We start from the raw sequence: 15,040 nt of genomic DNA, 5'->3' as shown, positions 1-15,040 counted from the left end.
CACATGAGACGTGGCTTCAGTTCATGTCAGGACAGAGTTGACAATGGTGGTAGAGTGGACTGGTCATCACCTCTTAAAATCAGGGAACAGCAGGGGACTTAGCTGGAAATAAAAAATATCAGATATATTCCATTACAGCTGCGCCATCATAGGTTTGAACAAGTTTCTCTGTGAAGTTAAACACAAGAGTTGGCATCTTGCCCACTTAATACATCAAAGTAGCCCAAGAAACATTCTTGAATATTTGAACATTTGAACATCTTGGCCATGTTCTGTTATAATCTCCAGCCAGAAGAGGACTGGTCACCCCACAGCCGGAGAAGAGGACCATGCCCCAGGACTACCCATGATGACTCCTTGCTGTCCCCAGTCCACCTGACTGTGCCTGCTCCAGTTTCCTGTTCTGCCTCGACCATGCTGGTCATTTTCTTGAACATCTTGGCCATGTTCTGTTTTGGTTTCTTCCTAGGTTTTTTCTAGGGAGTTTTTCCTAGCCACCGTGCTTCTACACCTGCATTTGCTTGCTGTTTGGGGTTTTAGGCTGGGTTTCTGTACAGCACTTTGAGATATCAGCTGATGTACGAAGGGCTATATAAATAAATTTGATTTGAATAAACACCCTGATCATCAACTGAGGGCTGAGTTTGCTTTATGAATGTTTGTATCATGCAGTCCTATGCAACTGTAGGCCTTATAGAATTGTTTACTAACATCTGTCATCACTATTATGTTGATTGATTCTTTCCAGTTAATCATTTTGGAGTGAAAACGTATTGGCAGCCTAGCCAGCCTGATTTGGGATATAAACAAAATTTGATCACATTTACATTTTCTGGACTATAAATACAGATGGACTATAAATACATAACGTTACCAATTAGTTTACCCTGACCAAATGGACAGCGAACATAGGCTGTATGCATCTGCTCATTTTAGTAGCCTACAGTTGCTCAGACTGAAAAGTTGTCTCGTTTTCATCCCATACAGCAAGTACCCCCTGTATATAGCCTTGTTATATTGTGTTACTTGCTTTCTTTTTACTATAGTTGGTTTAGTAAATATTTTCTTAAATCTTATTTTTCTTAAAAATGCATTGTTAGTTAAGGGCTTGTAAGTAAGCATTTCACTGTAATGTATAACACCTGTTGTATTTAGAGAATGTGACAAACAACATTTGATTTGACTTGATTATCAGACCGGTTTCTTTTTAATCGCACATTATTTCCTTCTATGTGTGATTTCACAATAACTCATTGTTATACCTCCCAAGCCTAATGGAGAGGATGCATGTAGGTTTGTATCTATCAATATAGGGTTGGTCAGTTGAAGAATTGAATTGACATCAGTACTTAGCCCACTAGTTCTCTAAGTTTGCTTACACCACTTACACCAATAATTGGTCTTTTGACCAATCAGACCAGATATTTTGTCAACAATTGGTCTAGACCAGTGGTTGTCAAACCTTGACCTTTGCCTTAGCACTACACAGCTGATTCAAATCATCAAAGCTTGATGATGAGTTGATGATTTGAATAAGTTGTGTAGTGCTAAGGAAAAAAACATAATGTGCAGCCATTTGGGTCCATAGGACCAGGACTGAGAACCACTGGTCAAGACTAATAGTTTCCTTCTAGTAAATACACAATGTGACAGGGCAAACGAGGAACTGAATTTCTGAATTCATACAGTATTATTCCATTGCGTGGTAACACACCTTTACCGGTAATCCACGCCCTGCCTCCTTCCACAGGAACATGTAGATAAGGAGTAAAAAACATATTACAGAATTTAGAAAGTATTAATCCCGCTGAGACAGTGTATTGACTAAAGGATACATTTACTAAGTACAGGACCAAGTAAGTCTTGTATTTGTATTTAAGAATACTCTGCATTTAGATTTAAAATATTTGGTTGATGGCTTCTTAAAATATGACAAATGTATTTCTCTACTATCAGAAAAGATAACAATGAGTGTTTTTAAAGTCATGTAAAACGTTTTATTTCTGATAATTGTTCTATTTTCTCCACCATTTACCATGTTCCCATGTAGGAATGGACAGAGGACTTCTCTTTGTGGCCTCCATGGTGATGGGCTGCCTGGCACCAGGTGTTAGTGGAAACGGACATCTCTCGTTTGCCAATAATACGGAGGTAAGGTTCTCAATCTACTCTTTCCAGCAACACCTTTATGGACCAGGGGCCAGATTCACAAAACATTACTTACGAAAAAAATTAAGAAGCTGCTGAAAACAAAAAAAATAAGAAGTTCATAAGATAGTTCGTAAATGCGATTCATTAAAATATTATTGGGAATTCGTCGTTTTCTTAGAAACTTCGTAAATATATTTCTTAAGAACTTCGTAAATATCGTCTTATGTGGCATTGACATTAGTGACGTGCTTGAAACTAATAAATAAGCCTATGTGTAATGAATGATAGGATTTGGCCCACTATAAGTGTTGATGTTTACATTTTATTACTTTTTTTTTGCTTTATATCTCCAGAATATTTTTTTTTGCTTTGTCTCCAGCTCGCGAACCCTTTATACACGCATACAAAAAAACGTGATTTTTCACACATAGGAAGACTAGCGTTAGCTACTGTACATCAAAATAAAAAAATTCAGCAAACGAGCTTGAAGTGATGGTGGAGGAAATAGCAGCCAGGAAAAGGTTGCTGTTGGGGAGACTTGATAACTGCGGGGTCAATGCAGACCAAAAAGAGAGAGGATGGGCGAGTGGCCGAGTCTGTCAATGCTGTCGGGGTTATGGCAAAGGACAGTGACGCCTTAAAAAAGAAGTGGTCCGACATCAAGTCGGCTGCTAAGAAGAAGAGAGCTGAGAGACCATTAATGTGGACCAGCTGGAGGAGAAGGTGGTAGAGGGACTGCGCAACCGGTAAACTAGGTAGCTAGCTACCTTCGCTAGCCAAGCGTCCCGACATTATAGCCAACAACATAGCTAACTTAGCCAAGTTCTTTGCAAATTGACGAGATAACGCTAGCTAATTAACACTTAGAATATTGTAATATATTGTTAATCACTAGTTAGCTAGATAATGCACGTTTAATTTGTTTTCTTTCTGTATTTAAATACCCGGTTGCCAGCTGTATCTGGTGCAAGAAAACGTTAATGTTTAAAAAAGTATCTAGTCGTATCTAGTCTGAGACGTATCTGAGACGTATCTAGTCGTCTCAAGACGCTGTCCTAAAGTTCAGTACATTTCAAATAAGAAATCCTAAAGCATTATTTTTAAAAAGCCCATTTCATAACTTTCTTCATAGGAAGAAACTTAGGAAAAACCGAACATGTCCAATAAGTTTCTTGAGGAATAGCAACTTTGCTTAACTTTCTTCTTAAGTCTATAGTTATGAAAAATGGTCAGTTAAGAAATTTAATCTTAAGAAAATTGTGAATCGTCCTAACTTAAAGTCATAGTTCACTCCCAAATCAAAGTTAGGCAGATGATTTTAAAGTCATTGGTATGATGTCAATGAGTGAACAGCCCACAAATTTAGATATTGAAATGAACTTGTGTGTGTGCATAACTTGAACTAGATTTGCTGTGTGTGGTTTGACAGGTGCATATCACACGGACAGGCTGTGGAGTGACTAAGCTGTGTGTAGAGACCCCAGAACAATGTGATCCTACAGGAAAAACAAGCTGCCTCTTCGCTTCCATCGTCACCACCGCCCCCTCTCCTCCTAATGGAGTAGACCTGTTCGTTGAGCTCCTTGGGGACTCCAGTGGATACATCGCTCTAGGACTGACTGCCAACGAGACAGAGGTAACACATGCGCACACACACAACCAGAAAAACAAGGTGAACACATAACCCATAACCACATAATTATTACTTTTTGGACTTCTTCCCAAAGACAAGACATTAAGGGACCTTTCTTTGGACATTAAATTGTTGTTGTAGTAGAGGTAATGATGATTGTCTGTAACCCATGCTCTCCCTCTCTTCTATGAATAGGGAACGTCTATGGTTTTTATCTGTGCCCAGAACAGAAATGGCAGTTTCTTCTTCCGCTCTGCCCAGCGCAACAACCTCAACAACACAATTTCTCTGACACAAAGGGTGAAGAGGCTTTCATCTAATCAATTGACACTATTGAGGTTGGTTATTGACTGTAGGCAAATGTAACACTTTCTTGTGTTCCCAGATTGTGAAAAACATCACTGGCTCAGTCAATGGGACTTTCATACAGTGTCAATTCATGCTGCCAGCGGTTAATGCAACAACCAGGACCAGTCATGTCACCACCTTCGTCACCTTCCTCGCTGTGGGAAATGTCACAAACGGTAAGTGTTGACCTGATATTGGAAACAGGCACAGACCCCCCCCGTAATAATTTTATCTTTTAAACATCTGCCTTCTGCTTCATCCCTACTTATTCAGGTATGGGTATTGGTGACATCAACATACGCTTGACCAATAAACCGTTGAACCTGGCTGACCCTACCAGCAACGTTGCAACAACAGCAGGCAGCAGCGCACTCACATCCCAAGGTAAGCAAATCAGGCTTGAGCTAGAAGTTGCCCTTAATCAACCATAGATCTGGTGAGGTCATGTCTATTCTAGTGCTTCCCAGTGTTCTGTCGGGTCCATAACATCCAGTCAATCCATACTTCCCTTTCAGCTGTGATGGTCCTGCTCAGTGTGCTGATGTATCGTCTTTCCTGAAGAGAACCTGAAGGTTAGCCAGCTTCAACACCAATGGAAAGAGAACCCTTTTACCCTAAATATTTGAAGGAAAATTGACTCCGTATCTCAGATGAATTACTGTTACGTGCAATGCTACTGTTAATATCTGATCCTGGTAACTTAAATGTGTGTGAAAGGGAACAATTAGAATGTACGTATGCTACAGTAAAAGGAATTAATTGGTTCATAATGTACAGTTGAAGTCAAGTCTACATACACCTTAGACAAATACATTTAAACTCAGTTTTTCCCAATATTTAATCCTAGGTCAATTAGGATCACCACTTTATTTTAAGAATGTGAATAGTGATTTATTTCAGCTTTTTCTTTCATCACATTCCCAGTGGGTCAGAAGTTTACATACACTCAATTAGTATTTGGTAGCATCGCCTTTTACATTATTTAACTTGGATCAAATGTTTTGGGTAGCCTTCCACAAGCTTCCCACAATAAATTGGGTGAATTTTGGCTCATTCCTCCTGACAGAGCTGGTGTTACAGAGTCAGGTTTGTAGGCCTCCTTGCTCGCACACTCTTTTTAAGTTATGTCCACAAATTTTCTATAGGATCGAGGTCAGGACTTTGATGGCCACTCCAATACCTTGACTTTGTTGTCCTTAAGCCATTTTGCCACAACTTTGGAAGTGTGCTTGGGCTCATTGTCCATTTCGAAGACCCATTGGCGACCAAGCTTTAACTTCCTGACTGTCTTGAGATGTTGCTTCAATATATCCACAATTTTCCATCATGATGCCATTTATTTTGTGAAGTGCACCAGTCCCCCCTGCATGATGCTGCCACCCCCGTGCTTCACGTTTGGGATGGTAATCTTCGGTTTGCAAGCCTCCCCTTTCTCCTCTAAACAGTTCTAGTTTTGTTTCATCAGACCAGAGGACATTTCTCCAAAAAGTACGATCTTTATTGCAAACCGTAGTTCAGCTTTTTTTGGAGCAGTGGTTTCTTCCTTGGCAAGCGGCCTTTCAAGTTGTCGTTATAGGACTTGTTTTACTATGGATACTTTTGTACCCAGAACAGCGTCTTTGCTGTTCTGGGATTGATTTGCACTTTGAGAAAAGTACATTAATCTCTAGGAGACAGAACACTTCTACCTGAGCGGTCTCACGTTTATACAAACGATGGTACGCAAGTACAGATTAACGTGGTAACTTCAGGTGTTTGGAAATTGCTCCTAAGGATGAATCAGACTTGTCGGTCTACAATGTTTCCCATGTCAAGCAGAGGCACACCCCCAAAAGCCATGACAACTTCCTGGAATTTCCCAAGCTGTTTAAAGACAGTCAACCATTTTTATACACAAAGATGTCCTGACTTGCCAAAACTATAGTTTAACAAGAGATTTGTGGAGTGGTTGAAAAAAGTTAATGACTCCAACCTAAGTGTATGTAAACTTCCGGCTAAACACTGAATACTGTTCCAATTTCATATTTGTGGATCCTTTAATAAATACTTATACCCTCCTTCCTCTGGTTAATTTCAGAGATAGCTTACCAAAGTTGAGGCATTTTGTAGCCAAAAACATGCCATCACACTGCATTTACTTGAATATCTTTAAGGATTGCATTCTTTCAACATGAATTGCTCAAAGCCCAGAAATAGGCAGTTTGTCTCCAATAAATGCATTGAATGTGTACTAAACATGAAGCTCATTATTGGATTTCAAGGAGAGGACCATTGTTTGAGTCTAAGTGTAACCATGATAAAGCACTTGCGGGGCCAGTCATCTGACATCCAAACAAAGTAACCTCTCCAAATAGTGGTGGTAAAAAGCATTAATCAGAGTATTTAATTGCAATTTATTACAGTACAACTTAGTATAAAAATAATAACATGAATATAAGGAACATACATACTCAGGTGGGCCCGTTTCTTCAAACCTTAACCCAATCTTTAAAGTTGTCATCTCTTGATTAGTAATGCCAATGTGGTGATTTGACTTGTGGCTCAGGTCAGAGAATAAACTGCCATTTCTGCTCTCTGCTGGTCAAAAAAAGGAACAGCAGCACAGCAAATCACGCATTACTGCTTGCTACCTACAGCTAGTTCCAATGTAATTGGCTGCAGGACAATGCTAGATGTATAACAATGATAGGAGGGGGCTGAAATGGGGACAAACTAAACTGCGTCAAGAAAAAATATATACCTGTGGGACAATGGAAGGGTGGTAGTGGGGGCAGGTGAGTGACATTTCATAGTGTGGGAATTAAAATAGGAGTCGGAGGTCCCACTGGAAGTTGTGGATGTGTTTGTCTGTACAAGTGTGCATCCGTCTGTCTATGAATCCTCATCTCCGTTGACACTGTCACCATCGTCTCCATCCACATGTTCTCCTTCCTCCTCTTCGTCGTCATCATCATCATCCCTGTCTTGACTCTTTACCTGAGAGACCAACGATTGATTAGGTGGTGAGTACAAACAATCCAATAAGCATAAATACACCACCATTCATCTTTTACAGAATCATTACATTTCTCCCCCCCACCTCCTCTTCTAGCAGGTCCCCCTCCTCAGAGTCATTGAGCTCCTGGTTCTCCCTCTCCCTCTTGATGCTCTCCTCCTTCTTGTTGCTGGAGTGCTGCATTGAGGACACCGCTCCAGGTTCAGGCTTGGCACCTTTCCCTTCTGCCCAGAGAAACAGGTCAAACCAGACAGATAAAAAGGCATTGAAGATGAAATCCATCTGTGTATACAAGTCTGCTGAATACGGAGATACATAAACAGTACAAACTAGCTCATGAATGTGTTTGTTAAACTTTGAACACATGGTTCAGGTGACCCTCCTGCACCCTACCTGACTTCTTGCCGTGGTCCTTCTCCATGCGGCCTAGGCTCTCCAGCAGGTAGTCTACTTTGTGTTTAATCAGCGTCAGCTCCTTCTTGATGGTCTGCAGGTCAACTGTTTTCACTGAGAGAGGAAGCGGGAGAAGATAAAGGCTTTAGAGAGCTTTTTTGACCACACTGCCTAATGTAGCTGTTTGACAAGTGTCATTAGCCACGTGATTCATCTTAAGCATTGACAGCATGTAGTGCACCAGAGTGCTGTAACTCTGCTAGCGCGCAAGTGTATTACGAGTAGTATGTCAGTTGAGTGGTTAGAGCAGAGGGCTGGGTACTAACTTGTTCTTGATGCCCTCTGGCTGCTCTTGGAGGAGAAACTGGCCTTGGTGCGGCGGCTACCCCCTCCAGTCATGCTGACCCGCGGGCGCTTGGATGGGATCACTGCTCGGGACAGGGGTGGAGGAGGAGGGGGCACGCGGGACGGGTACGAGTACACTCTGAGAATAGAGTAATTAATGAACCAACTTTTTAATTTACTCTAATTCCTCTTGCATATTAAGTTTATTTAACTTGAGCTAAAACAGGATATGGGAACAGACAAAGCACTGGGCTCACCGGTCATAGTAATCTCTCTGGAAGTCATAGTCCAGATCAAATGTGGGACTGCTGTGGGGAGAAGAAAATTAGTGGTAAAAAAAAAGATACATACATGCATGCAGTGGAAGAGGCAGAGGAGGAAAGACACCATGTTCATATTTTAATATTAGGTATTTAAAAACTTGGTTCTTTACATTGAATCGGACCTGTACATGTCTCCCGCAGAGCGCTTTGTGGTCTTTGACCTGTGGGGTTTGGGTTCTCCGGCCAAGTTAATGTCTGAGGAAGAGAGGACAGAGTCAGTCTTGGAAATACAATCTTTATCCATATTCAGTAGTCACAAAGAGCCACCTTTAAAAACAGTTATCCTCCAAGCACCCTAAAGTACCCTAAAATGTCAGTTTTGTTCATTACCCAAAGAACCCTGAGGCCAATTTGAGGCATTGCTCACCAGCTCCAGAAGCTGGCTTTAGTTCTTACCCAGCACCTGTCCCACGATCATGCGTCCGTCCTCACCCCCTACGGCAGCCCGGGCGCATCTCTCGTTGACGAACTGGACGAAGGCAAAGCCCTTGTGCACAGAACAACCCACGATCTTGCCATACTTGCTGAAGATGGCCTCCACGTCAGTCTTGGTGACCAGTAGCGTGTTGAGGTTTCCGATGAAGACCCGGGAGTTGAGTGAGCGAGGGTCTGTCTTGTTGGTCACGTTGCTGGCCATCAGGGCACTGGTGGTGGGGGACCGACTGGTGGAGACAGATGAAATCTCAATTATCAACTGTGTCACTGCAAGAACACTACTCAACCATCTTTTTATATAAATAACAGAGTGGCAGGGAATGTTCCTAATAAAACACCGTTGACCTTATTCAGGTCCTATATCAACAGCATCACCAAGACATCGAAAATAGTTTTGAAGCATCTTATGCTCCAGCCCTGTCACCTCCACAAATTATTTGTTTTATGATTGTGTAGCATCTTAAAAAGTCTCCAGATGTCCATGTGTTGGTAGTATAGTAATTATCCTTAATATCTGTGGTACATCTTCTCTAGTGCAAATCCAGACGGTCCTACTGTAAAAAAGACGCTGAATAAGCAGCAATAACCAGACAACACCCATCACAATATATAAAAACACCATTACGTCATACTTGTGGCTGTACATCACACTTCAATTGATATACAAACCAAAACTCAATACATTTTTTATTTTTTTATAAATGGATGCACACGAGTGTCCACTGACTGTTCAGACAACAGGATATTAGAATGGTGTGGAGGGGGCAATATGCAGGTTTTGGAGCAGGGTTTGTTTTATATTGCCTGAATTGCAAATCTGGGCAGGGGTCACAGTTAACAAGCGTCTAAGAGTAGGAAAGATGTCACGCAACAGGACCAGGCTAATATTTAGCGCTCTAAGCCTACGGGCAGGGAAAGGCACGTGTGTACAAATTAGAAATTTGGTGCTCATAATATTAGTGGCACATGTGGTAATTTGTGGAAGGCTAATACGCAAAGGAGGTTGGGCACAATTGGACATTGGGGAGTGAGAATCTCAATGGCACCGCATACAACCAGTGTGTCAAAAAAGTAAGCGTTAATAACAATCACTCACTCCATAGCGTCTTTGTGCACGGCGGTCGTCTGTCAGTTCTTTGACACTGAGGGCAAGGCCAGTGTGTGCAGGCAGGTGTCTTGGGTGCTCTCAGCAAAAACTACAACTCCAGCAGCACCCTCAGAATGCAGAACTTCACCCCACGACTTATACTGAGGCGGGCGACAGAGATCACACCTCAGTGACATTGTACAGGGTTATTAGTCTTACCTGGTTGGTTTAGTTCATAGTTATGTGTCAAATACAGAGGAAAAACAGGGTTATTGGCATCCTATAGAGGACAAATGATGTAAGACTAGGAGCAGCCTAGCCAATCAGAGATGCAATATGCTTCAAGTACTTGTAGTTGCACATTATGCAAATGTATCAACATGTTGATATATTGTGTTATTATGGTCCAGGCATCCATTACAGGGATAAGTCATAGTAGATAATGTGGTAATCACTGAAGTCTTTTCAGATTTACTATAAGAGTAGTCATTTGTAATGCACACAGGGAAATAACATTGGGATGTTGTTTTGCATGAACATATAGAGTTGCTAAAAGGTAGTACTACGCCTACTTTGAGGAATTCACAAGTAGTGTATGTTCTGCACAGGGGCCACCAGAACACTCACGCTGCTTATGGGCCAACAGCAGCACCGCATGAGGTAGTGTGTGGGAGGCGGGAGCTGTGCACTGCAGAGTTGAATGTCCCGACTCATTTTATAGAACTCAACTGTGCAGATATGATAGAAGTGAAAATAAAAAAGACAGTGTACTAGGCATGCACCACAGATGAGACCAGACCAAACTAAAACTTGATTAGCAGCCTAATGATGAGTGACATCTAACAAGCTAATCAATCAGTGCTGGGGTCTCTGGCAGAGAGAGGCCTGAGGCACAGCACCACAACTCTGAACATTCGTGATTCACCACCTGACTTCCAAAGTAAATGCTAGTAGCTAGAATCGCTTTTGAATGGCACTTACTGATAACTTTAACACTATAGTTTAGTGTAAGATGCACCTTGATTAAATCAGGTTCATTAAAAACTACACAATTTTACCAGCCCACACCGTGCCAAGGTAGCCTAAATAACCTCAATCTGCACCATCGAGCTAACTAGTAGTCAAAGACTATAGTATTATATTAGATAAACCTAGCTAGTTTTATATTGCTTTTGGGTCTAGCTAAGAGACTGAGCAAGGACAAAGTACATAACTGCATCATTCATAAAGTAACTTTTAATTAGTGTAACAAAAATAACAAATGTCTGTCGTCGGTCACATTAATTCTACGGTTATGAACCTAAAATAACATGAATATATTCGCTAACAATGGACAACCAGCATTTCTTGCAGAAAAAAAAACAATTCCCGCAAAAATAGCGTTCCTGTACCAGTCGGACTCCAAAACCACCTAATCACTCAAATAAAATAAAAACACCACAATATGTGCAACATGTTATGGATATCTAACAACAACAAAAATGGTCAAAATTGAAATAAATTCAACAAGGGTAGCACGCCAGAGATAAAATCCACAAGGTTAGCTAGTGAGCTTACATGTTAGCCAACCAGCAAAGTTAACACATAGAACTGCAGCCGTGTTGTAGTTATCGTCCACAAAGAAAGCAGTCTTCGCAGTTGTCTTAAAAAGCTCTGCTTATTACAACTCAGTTTGCAAGACAACAAAAGCTGGCAAAACGGTATAAAAAGTAATGGGATCCTGCTCGCTAGGCTGTTGTTGGGCCAACTTGCCATCTACCTAGCTTTAAGAAATGGAACCATAATGAGTTAGCTAGCCGCCTGCTCAAATAGAAAAATACATTAAAAAAAGTAAAATTCCAAAGATACTGCAAAGTCAGAGGAAAAAAATACTCACCGGGAGCTTAAATATTTAAATGGCTTATATTTCAGCTAAATCAGTCATTAGTGCTAGTTCTACGGTCGTCTTCTTGCGGCTAAAATAAGCTGTTTCCAACCCTGCACGAAATGGCGCAGCACCCAACAAAGGGGAGGTAGCCAAGACTCCTTCTTCTACTTCGGTATAATGGCGTTCGCACATTTAGTTAATGCATGCTGCCACCTACTGTGCGGTAGTGTGTATTGAATCACCTTACCTTTTGTGACGCAAAAGTGAAAAACTTGCACCACCAAGTAACCATACACATATGTCACTATTTAATAAATAAAATCACTACCCTATTCCACTACTTTTCCCCTAACTGATTCTACACCAGGCTGACAGCCTGGGAGGAGGGGAGTCCTTCGTTCAACACACATTGTAACTCTTCTGCAGTAAAACTTCCAATACGCCCAAGTAATTCTCTGCAGCTGCCACCACAAAATCTATTTTCTATGATTTACGTTACATTTCTGCAGTACAGATGATAACCAATGCAATGAATGCAAAAGTAAGAATCTTACTTAAGCACAAATTTGTAACATTCTGTATTGGCCTAGGCCTACAACTCACTCTTGACCCATCATCCTCTAAACTCGTCACTGCCTGAGACCCTGGCAATCTCAACCTCTCGCACAGGACACCCCCACAATGGACGCACAGATTTTCCACCGATACTACACATTCCTTTGTCCCATGCCCTCCTGCACACATCTCACATCTCGGAATCTCCCTCCAACACACTTCTGCAACATGACCATAAACTAGGCATCTGAAAATCTTAGTGGGTTCGGCACAAATGCTCTCCCTGGATAACTGACATTCACAACTCAAAAGGACAGTGTAAAATATGGGTTGTTTATGAATTCGAAGGATCAATAAAAAAATGTAGGCCGGTAGCAACCACCACCAGGTGCCCGTTCAGAACACGAGAAAGCAGTTGTTCCAGTTCAAGGATTTAATGAAGATCCACATGTAACAGATGTGAAACGGCTAGCTTAGTTAGCGGTGTGCGCTAAATAGCGTTTCAATCAGTGACGTCACTTGCTCTGAGACATTGAAGTAGTAGTTCCCCTTGCTCTGCAAGGGCCGCGGTTTTTGTGGAGCGATGGGTAACGATGCTTCGTGGGTGACTGTTGTTGATGTGTACAGAGGGTCCCTGGTTTGCGCCCGGGTATGGGCGAGGGGACGGTCTAAAGTTATACTGTTACATTGGTGCCGTGACCCGGATCACTGGTTGCTGCGGAAAAGGAGGATGTCAAAAGGGGGGTGAGTGTAACGGATGTGAAACGGCTAGCTTAGTTAGCGGTGCGCGCTAAATAGCGTTTCAATCAGTGACGTCACTTGCTCTGAGACCTTGAAGTAGTAGTTCCCCTTGCTCTGCAAGGGCCGCGTGGGTGACTGTTGTTGATGTGTGCAGAGGGTCCCTGGTTCGCGCCCGGGTATGGGCGAGGGGACGGTCTAAAGTTATACTGTTACACACACACACAACACCACTCTCTCTCTCTCTCTGATACTAATTGTGGTTCTGTAATGAAAAGAGGAGAACTTAGGCTATGGCACAGCATGGGAAAATATATGCCTATTTGCATGTCAACAACTAAACAGGCTATGTGGACCCAAAAACATGCTAGATGTCACTCCCACTAGGCCCGAATCATCCTTTGCATGACCATCAGGGCAAGGCTCGGATTCTGAGGTCTTCGACGAAAACCTGCCACCACAGGTAATTCATCCTCACTATTGTCAGGTTCACTTTCTGAGCCATCAGAGACAGCAGAATATGGTTTGTACTTGGCGCCACTCTTCCTCAACACACATCTTCCCTCTGCAGAACTCAAGTCCTTCTGTTCATCTGATTTAGAATTCCTCACAATCAAATGTCGACCGCATTATCTACCAAGGGAATTCTCTTCGATTATAATCACAGCCGTATATATTCCCCCTCAAGCAGACACATCGATGGCTCTGAACTAACTTTATTTGACTCTTTGCAAACTGGAATCCACATATCCTGAGGCTGCATTCATTGTAGCTTGGGATTTTAACAAGGCTAATCTGAAAACAAGACTCCCTAAATTGTATGAGCATATCGATTGCGCAACCAGGGCTGGTAAAACCTTGGATCATTGCTATTCTAACTTCCGCGACGCATATAAGGTCCTCCCCCGCCCTCCTTTCGGAAAAGCTGACCACGACTCCATTTTGTTGCTCCCTGCCTACAGACAGAAGCTAAAACAAGAAGCTCCCGCGCTCAGGTCTGTTCAACGCTGGTCCGACCAATCTGATTCCACGCTCCAAGACTGCTTCCATCACGTGGACTGGGATATGTTTCGTATTGCGTCAAACAACAACATTGACGAATACGCTGATTCGGTAAGCGTGTTGTTGGGGAATAATCAGAATTGGTTGGTAACATAGGTAAGATGTTTTATATTCATCATATGTTTGTAAGTTACTTCTCATCAGAATGTTATTTTTGTATAATACTGTGGCGGGGTTCCAGTATCTATTCTATGTCAAGACTAAGTTGCTTGGGCCAGAGAGAGGGGAGAGGTCAAGCGTGTATCTCTTGGCTCCACAATGTCTGTGTGCCAGTCAGTGTGTCTCTGTGATCTTGTCAAGATAGGATGGATTTGATATATGCCTGTTGATATGGAGGATTGGTTTATGGTTCTGAGTTTGAGAAAATAACATAGTTTAGGAGACAAAGCTGAATGATAAATTATGCCTATGCTGTCTGGATATGTGTGTCTTTGCTATCTCAGTAACAATGTGTGAGGGACTCTCTCAGAGAATTCATTGATAGACACTGAATTGATCTGAGAGTCACAGGGTTGTGATAGAGCTCATATAATTAAAGATGGACTTTGTGATAACTAACTCTGACTTGTGTGTGGAAAAAAAATTCCACGACATTTGGCGACGAGGAGGGGATGTGAATCTTCACTCGGTGACCATTCCTGACGATCTAGGTAAATAAATCGTGCACGAGGGATCCCCTAAACTTGGGATCTCAGGGAAACCACACTTCGGGGACAAAGCAGATGGACCAACCTTTGATCTAAGAGGAAGCGAGCCGAGTGGATACCACATCTCGAACAGAGTTTTTTTTAAAGAAAAAGGTGAGCGAACCACACACAGATCTGAAGTCGAGTTTTTAAATGATGCCTGTTACGTATACTCTGAGCACGAATTCCTTTGTAAGGAAGGCACCTTGGCGGCGTAAGCAGGGCCGAGTCAGAGGAGAGTAATCTGGGGGTTTTGTGGACTCAAAAGATACTCTGCACTGTCCGGTTGCGAGTGACCAAGAGCCCTCCTGACACTGAATTGATCACAGTGGGGATTTGGTGAGGTCTGTCGGGGTGAGGGGCCAGGGGACTGTGTATTCTAGGTGAAACACTGCACTTGGTGAAGCCCTATTGGAAGAACG

The 15,040-nt window shown here is 42.2% G+C and overlaps 2 protein-coding genes across 5 annotated transcripts; one reads left to right on the top strand and one right to left on the bottom strand.

Annotated features, from left to right (window-relative positions):
* Nucleotides 1-1,554: 1,554 nt before the first annotated feature.
* Nucleotides 1,555-5,199, top strand: LOC118401886 (putative ferric-chelate reductase 1). The gene is made up of 7 exons (XM_035799550.2): nucleotides 1,555-1,856; nucleotides 2,051-2,151; nucleotides 3,581-3,787; nucleotides 3,980-4,084; nucleotides 4,170-4,308; nucleotides 4,406-4,516; nucleotides 4,648-5,199. The coding sequence occupies exons 2-7, from the start codon at nucleotides 2,053-2,055 to the stop codon at nucleotides 4,689-4,691; spliced, it is 705 nt and encodes a 234-aa protein (XP_035655443.1). The 5' UTR covers nucleotides 1,555-1,856; nucleotides 2,051-2,052; the 3' UTR covers nucleotides 4,692-5,199.
* A 1,287-nt stretch (nucleotides 5,200-6,486) lies between these two features.
* On the bottom strand, nucleotides 6,487-14,723 carry LOC118401885 (heterogeneous nuclear ribonucleoprotein C-like). Of its 4 annotated transcripts, XR_004829381.2 has the most exons (10): nucleotides 11,587-14,695; nucleotides 9,720-9,871; nucleotides 8,585-8,850; nucleotides 8,299-8,383; nucleotides 8,123-8,173; nucleotides 7,847-8,004; nucleotides 7,521-7,634; nucleotides 7,212-7,351; nucleotides 6,873-7,108; nucleotides 6,487-6,706 (listed from the first exon to the last, which is right to left on the bottom strand). XR_004829381.2 is itself a non-coding variant. In XM_035799549.2 (9 exons), exons 2-9 carry the CDS (start codon nucleotides 9,722-9,724, stop codon nucleotides 7,004-7,006), a joined length of 912 nt encoding a protein of 303 aa, XP_035655442.1. In that variant the 5' UTR covers nucleotides 9,725-9,871; nucleotides 11,587-14,723; the 3' UTR covers nucleotides 6,487-7,003. The 4 variants fall into 4 exon arrangements, 3 of the variants coding, with proteins under 3 accessions (XP_035655442.1, XP_035655441.1, XP_035655439.1); XM_035799549.2 differs by having other exon boundaries at nucleotides 6,487-7,108; nucleotides 8,311-8,383; nucleotides 11,587-14,723; XM_035799548.2 differs by having other exon boundaries at nucleotides 6,487-7,108; nucleotides 8,123-8,170; nucleotides 11,587-14,717.
* Nucleotides 14,724-15,040: the final 317 nt, after the last annotated feature.

Source organism: Oncorhynchus keta, chromosome 23 (genome assembly GCF_023373465.1).
Source record: "Oncorhynchus keta strain PuntledgeMale-10-30-2019 chromosome 23, Oket_V2, whole genome shotgun sequence".
Classification (NCBI taxonomy): Eukaryota; Metazoa; Chordata; class Actinopteri; order Salmoniformes; family Salmonidae; genus Oncorhynchus; species Oncorhynchus keta.
The sequence above is the reverse complement of the archived record's forward strand: the minus strand, read 5'-3'. Positions and strand labels throughout refer to the sequence as shown.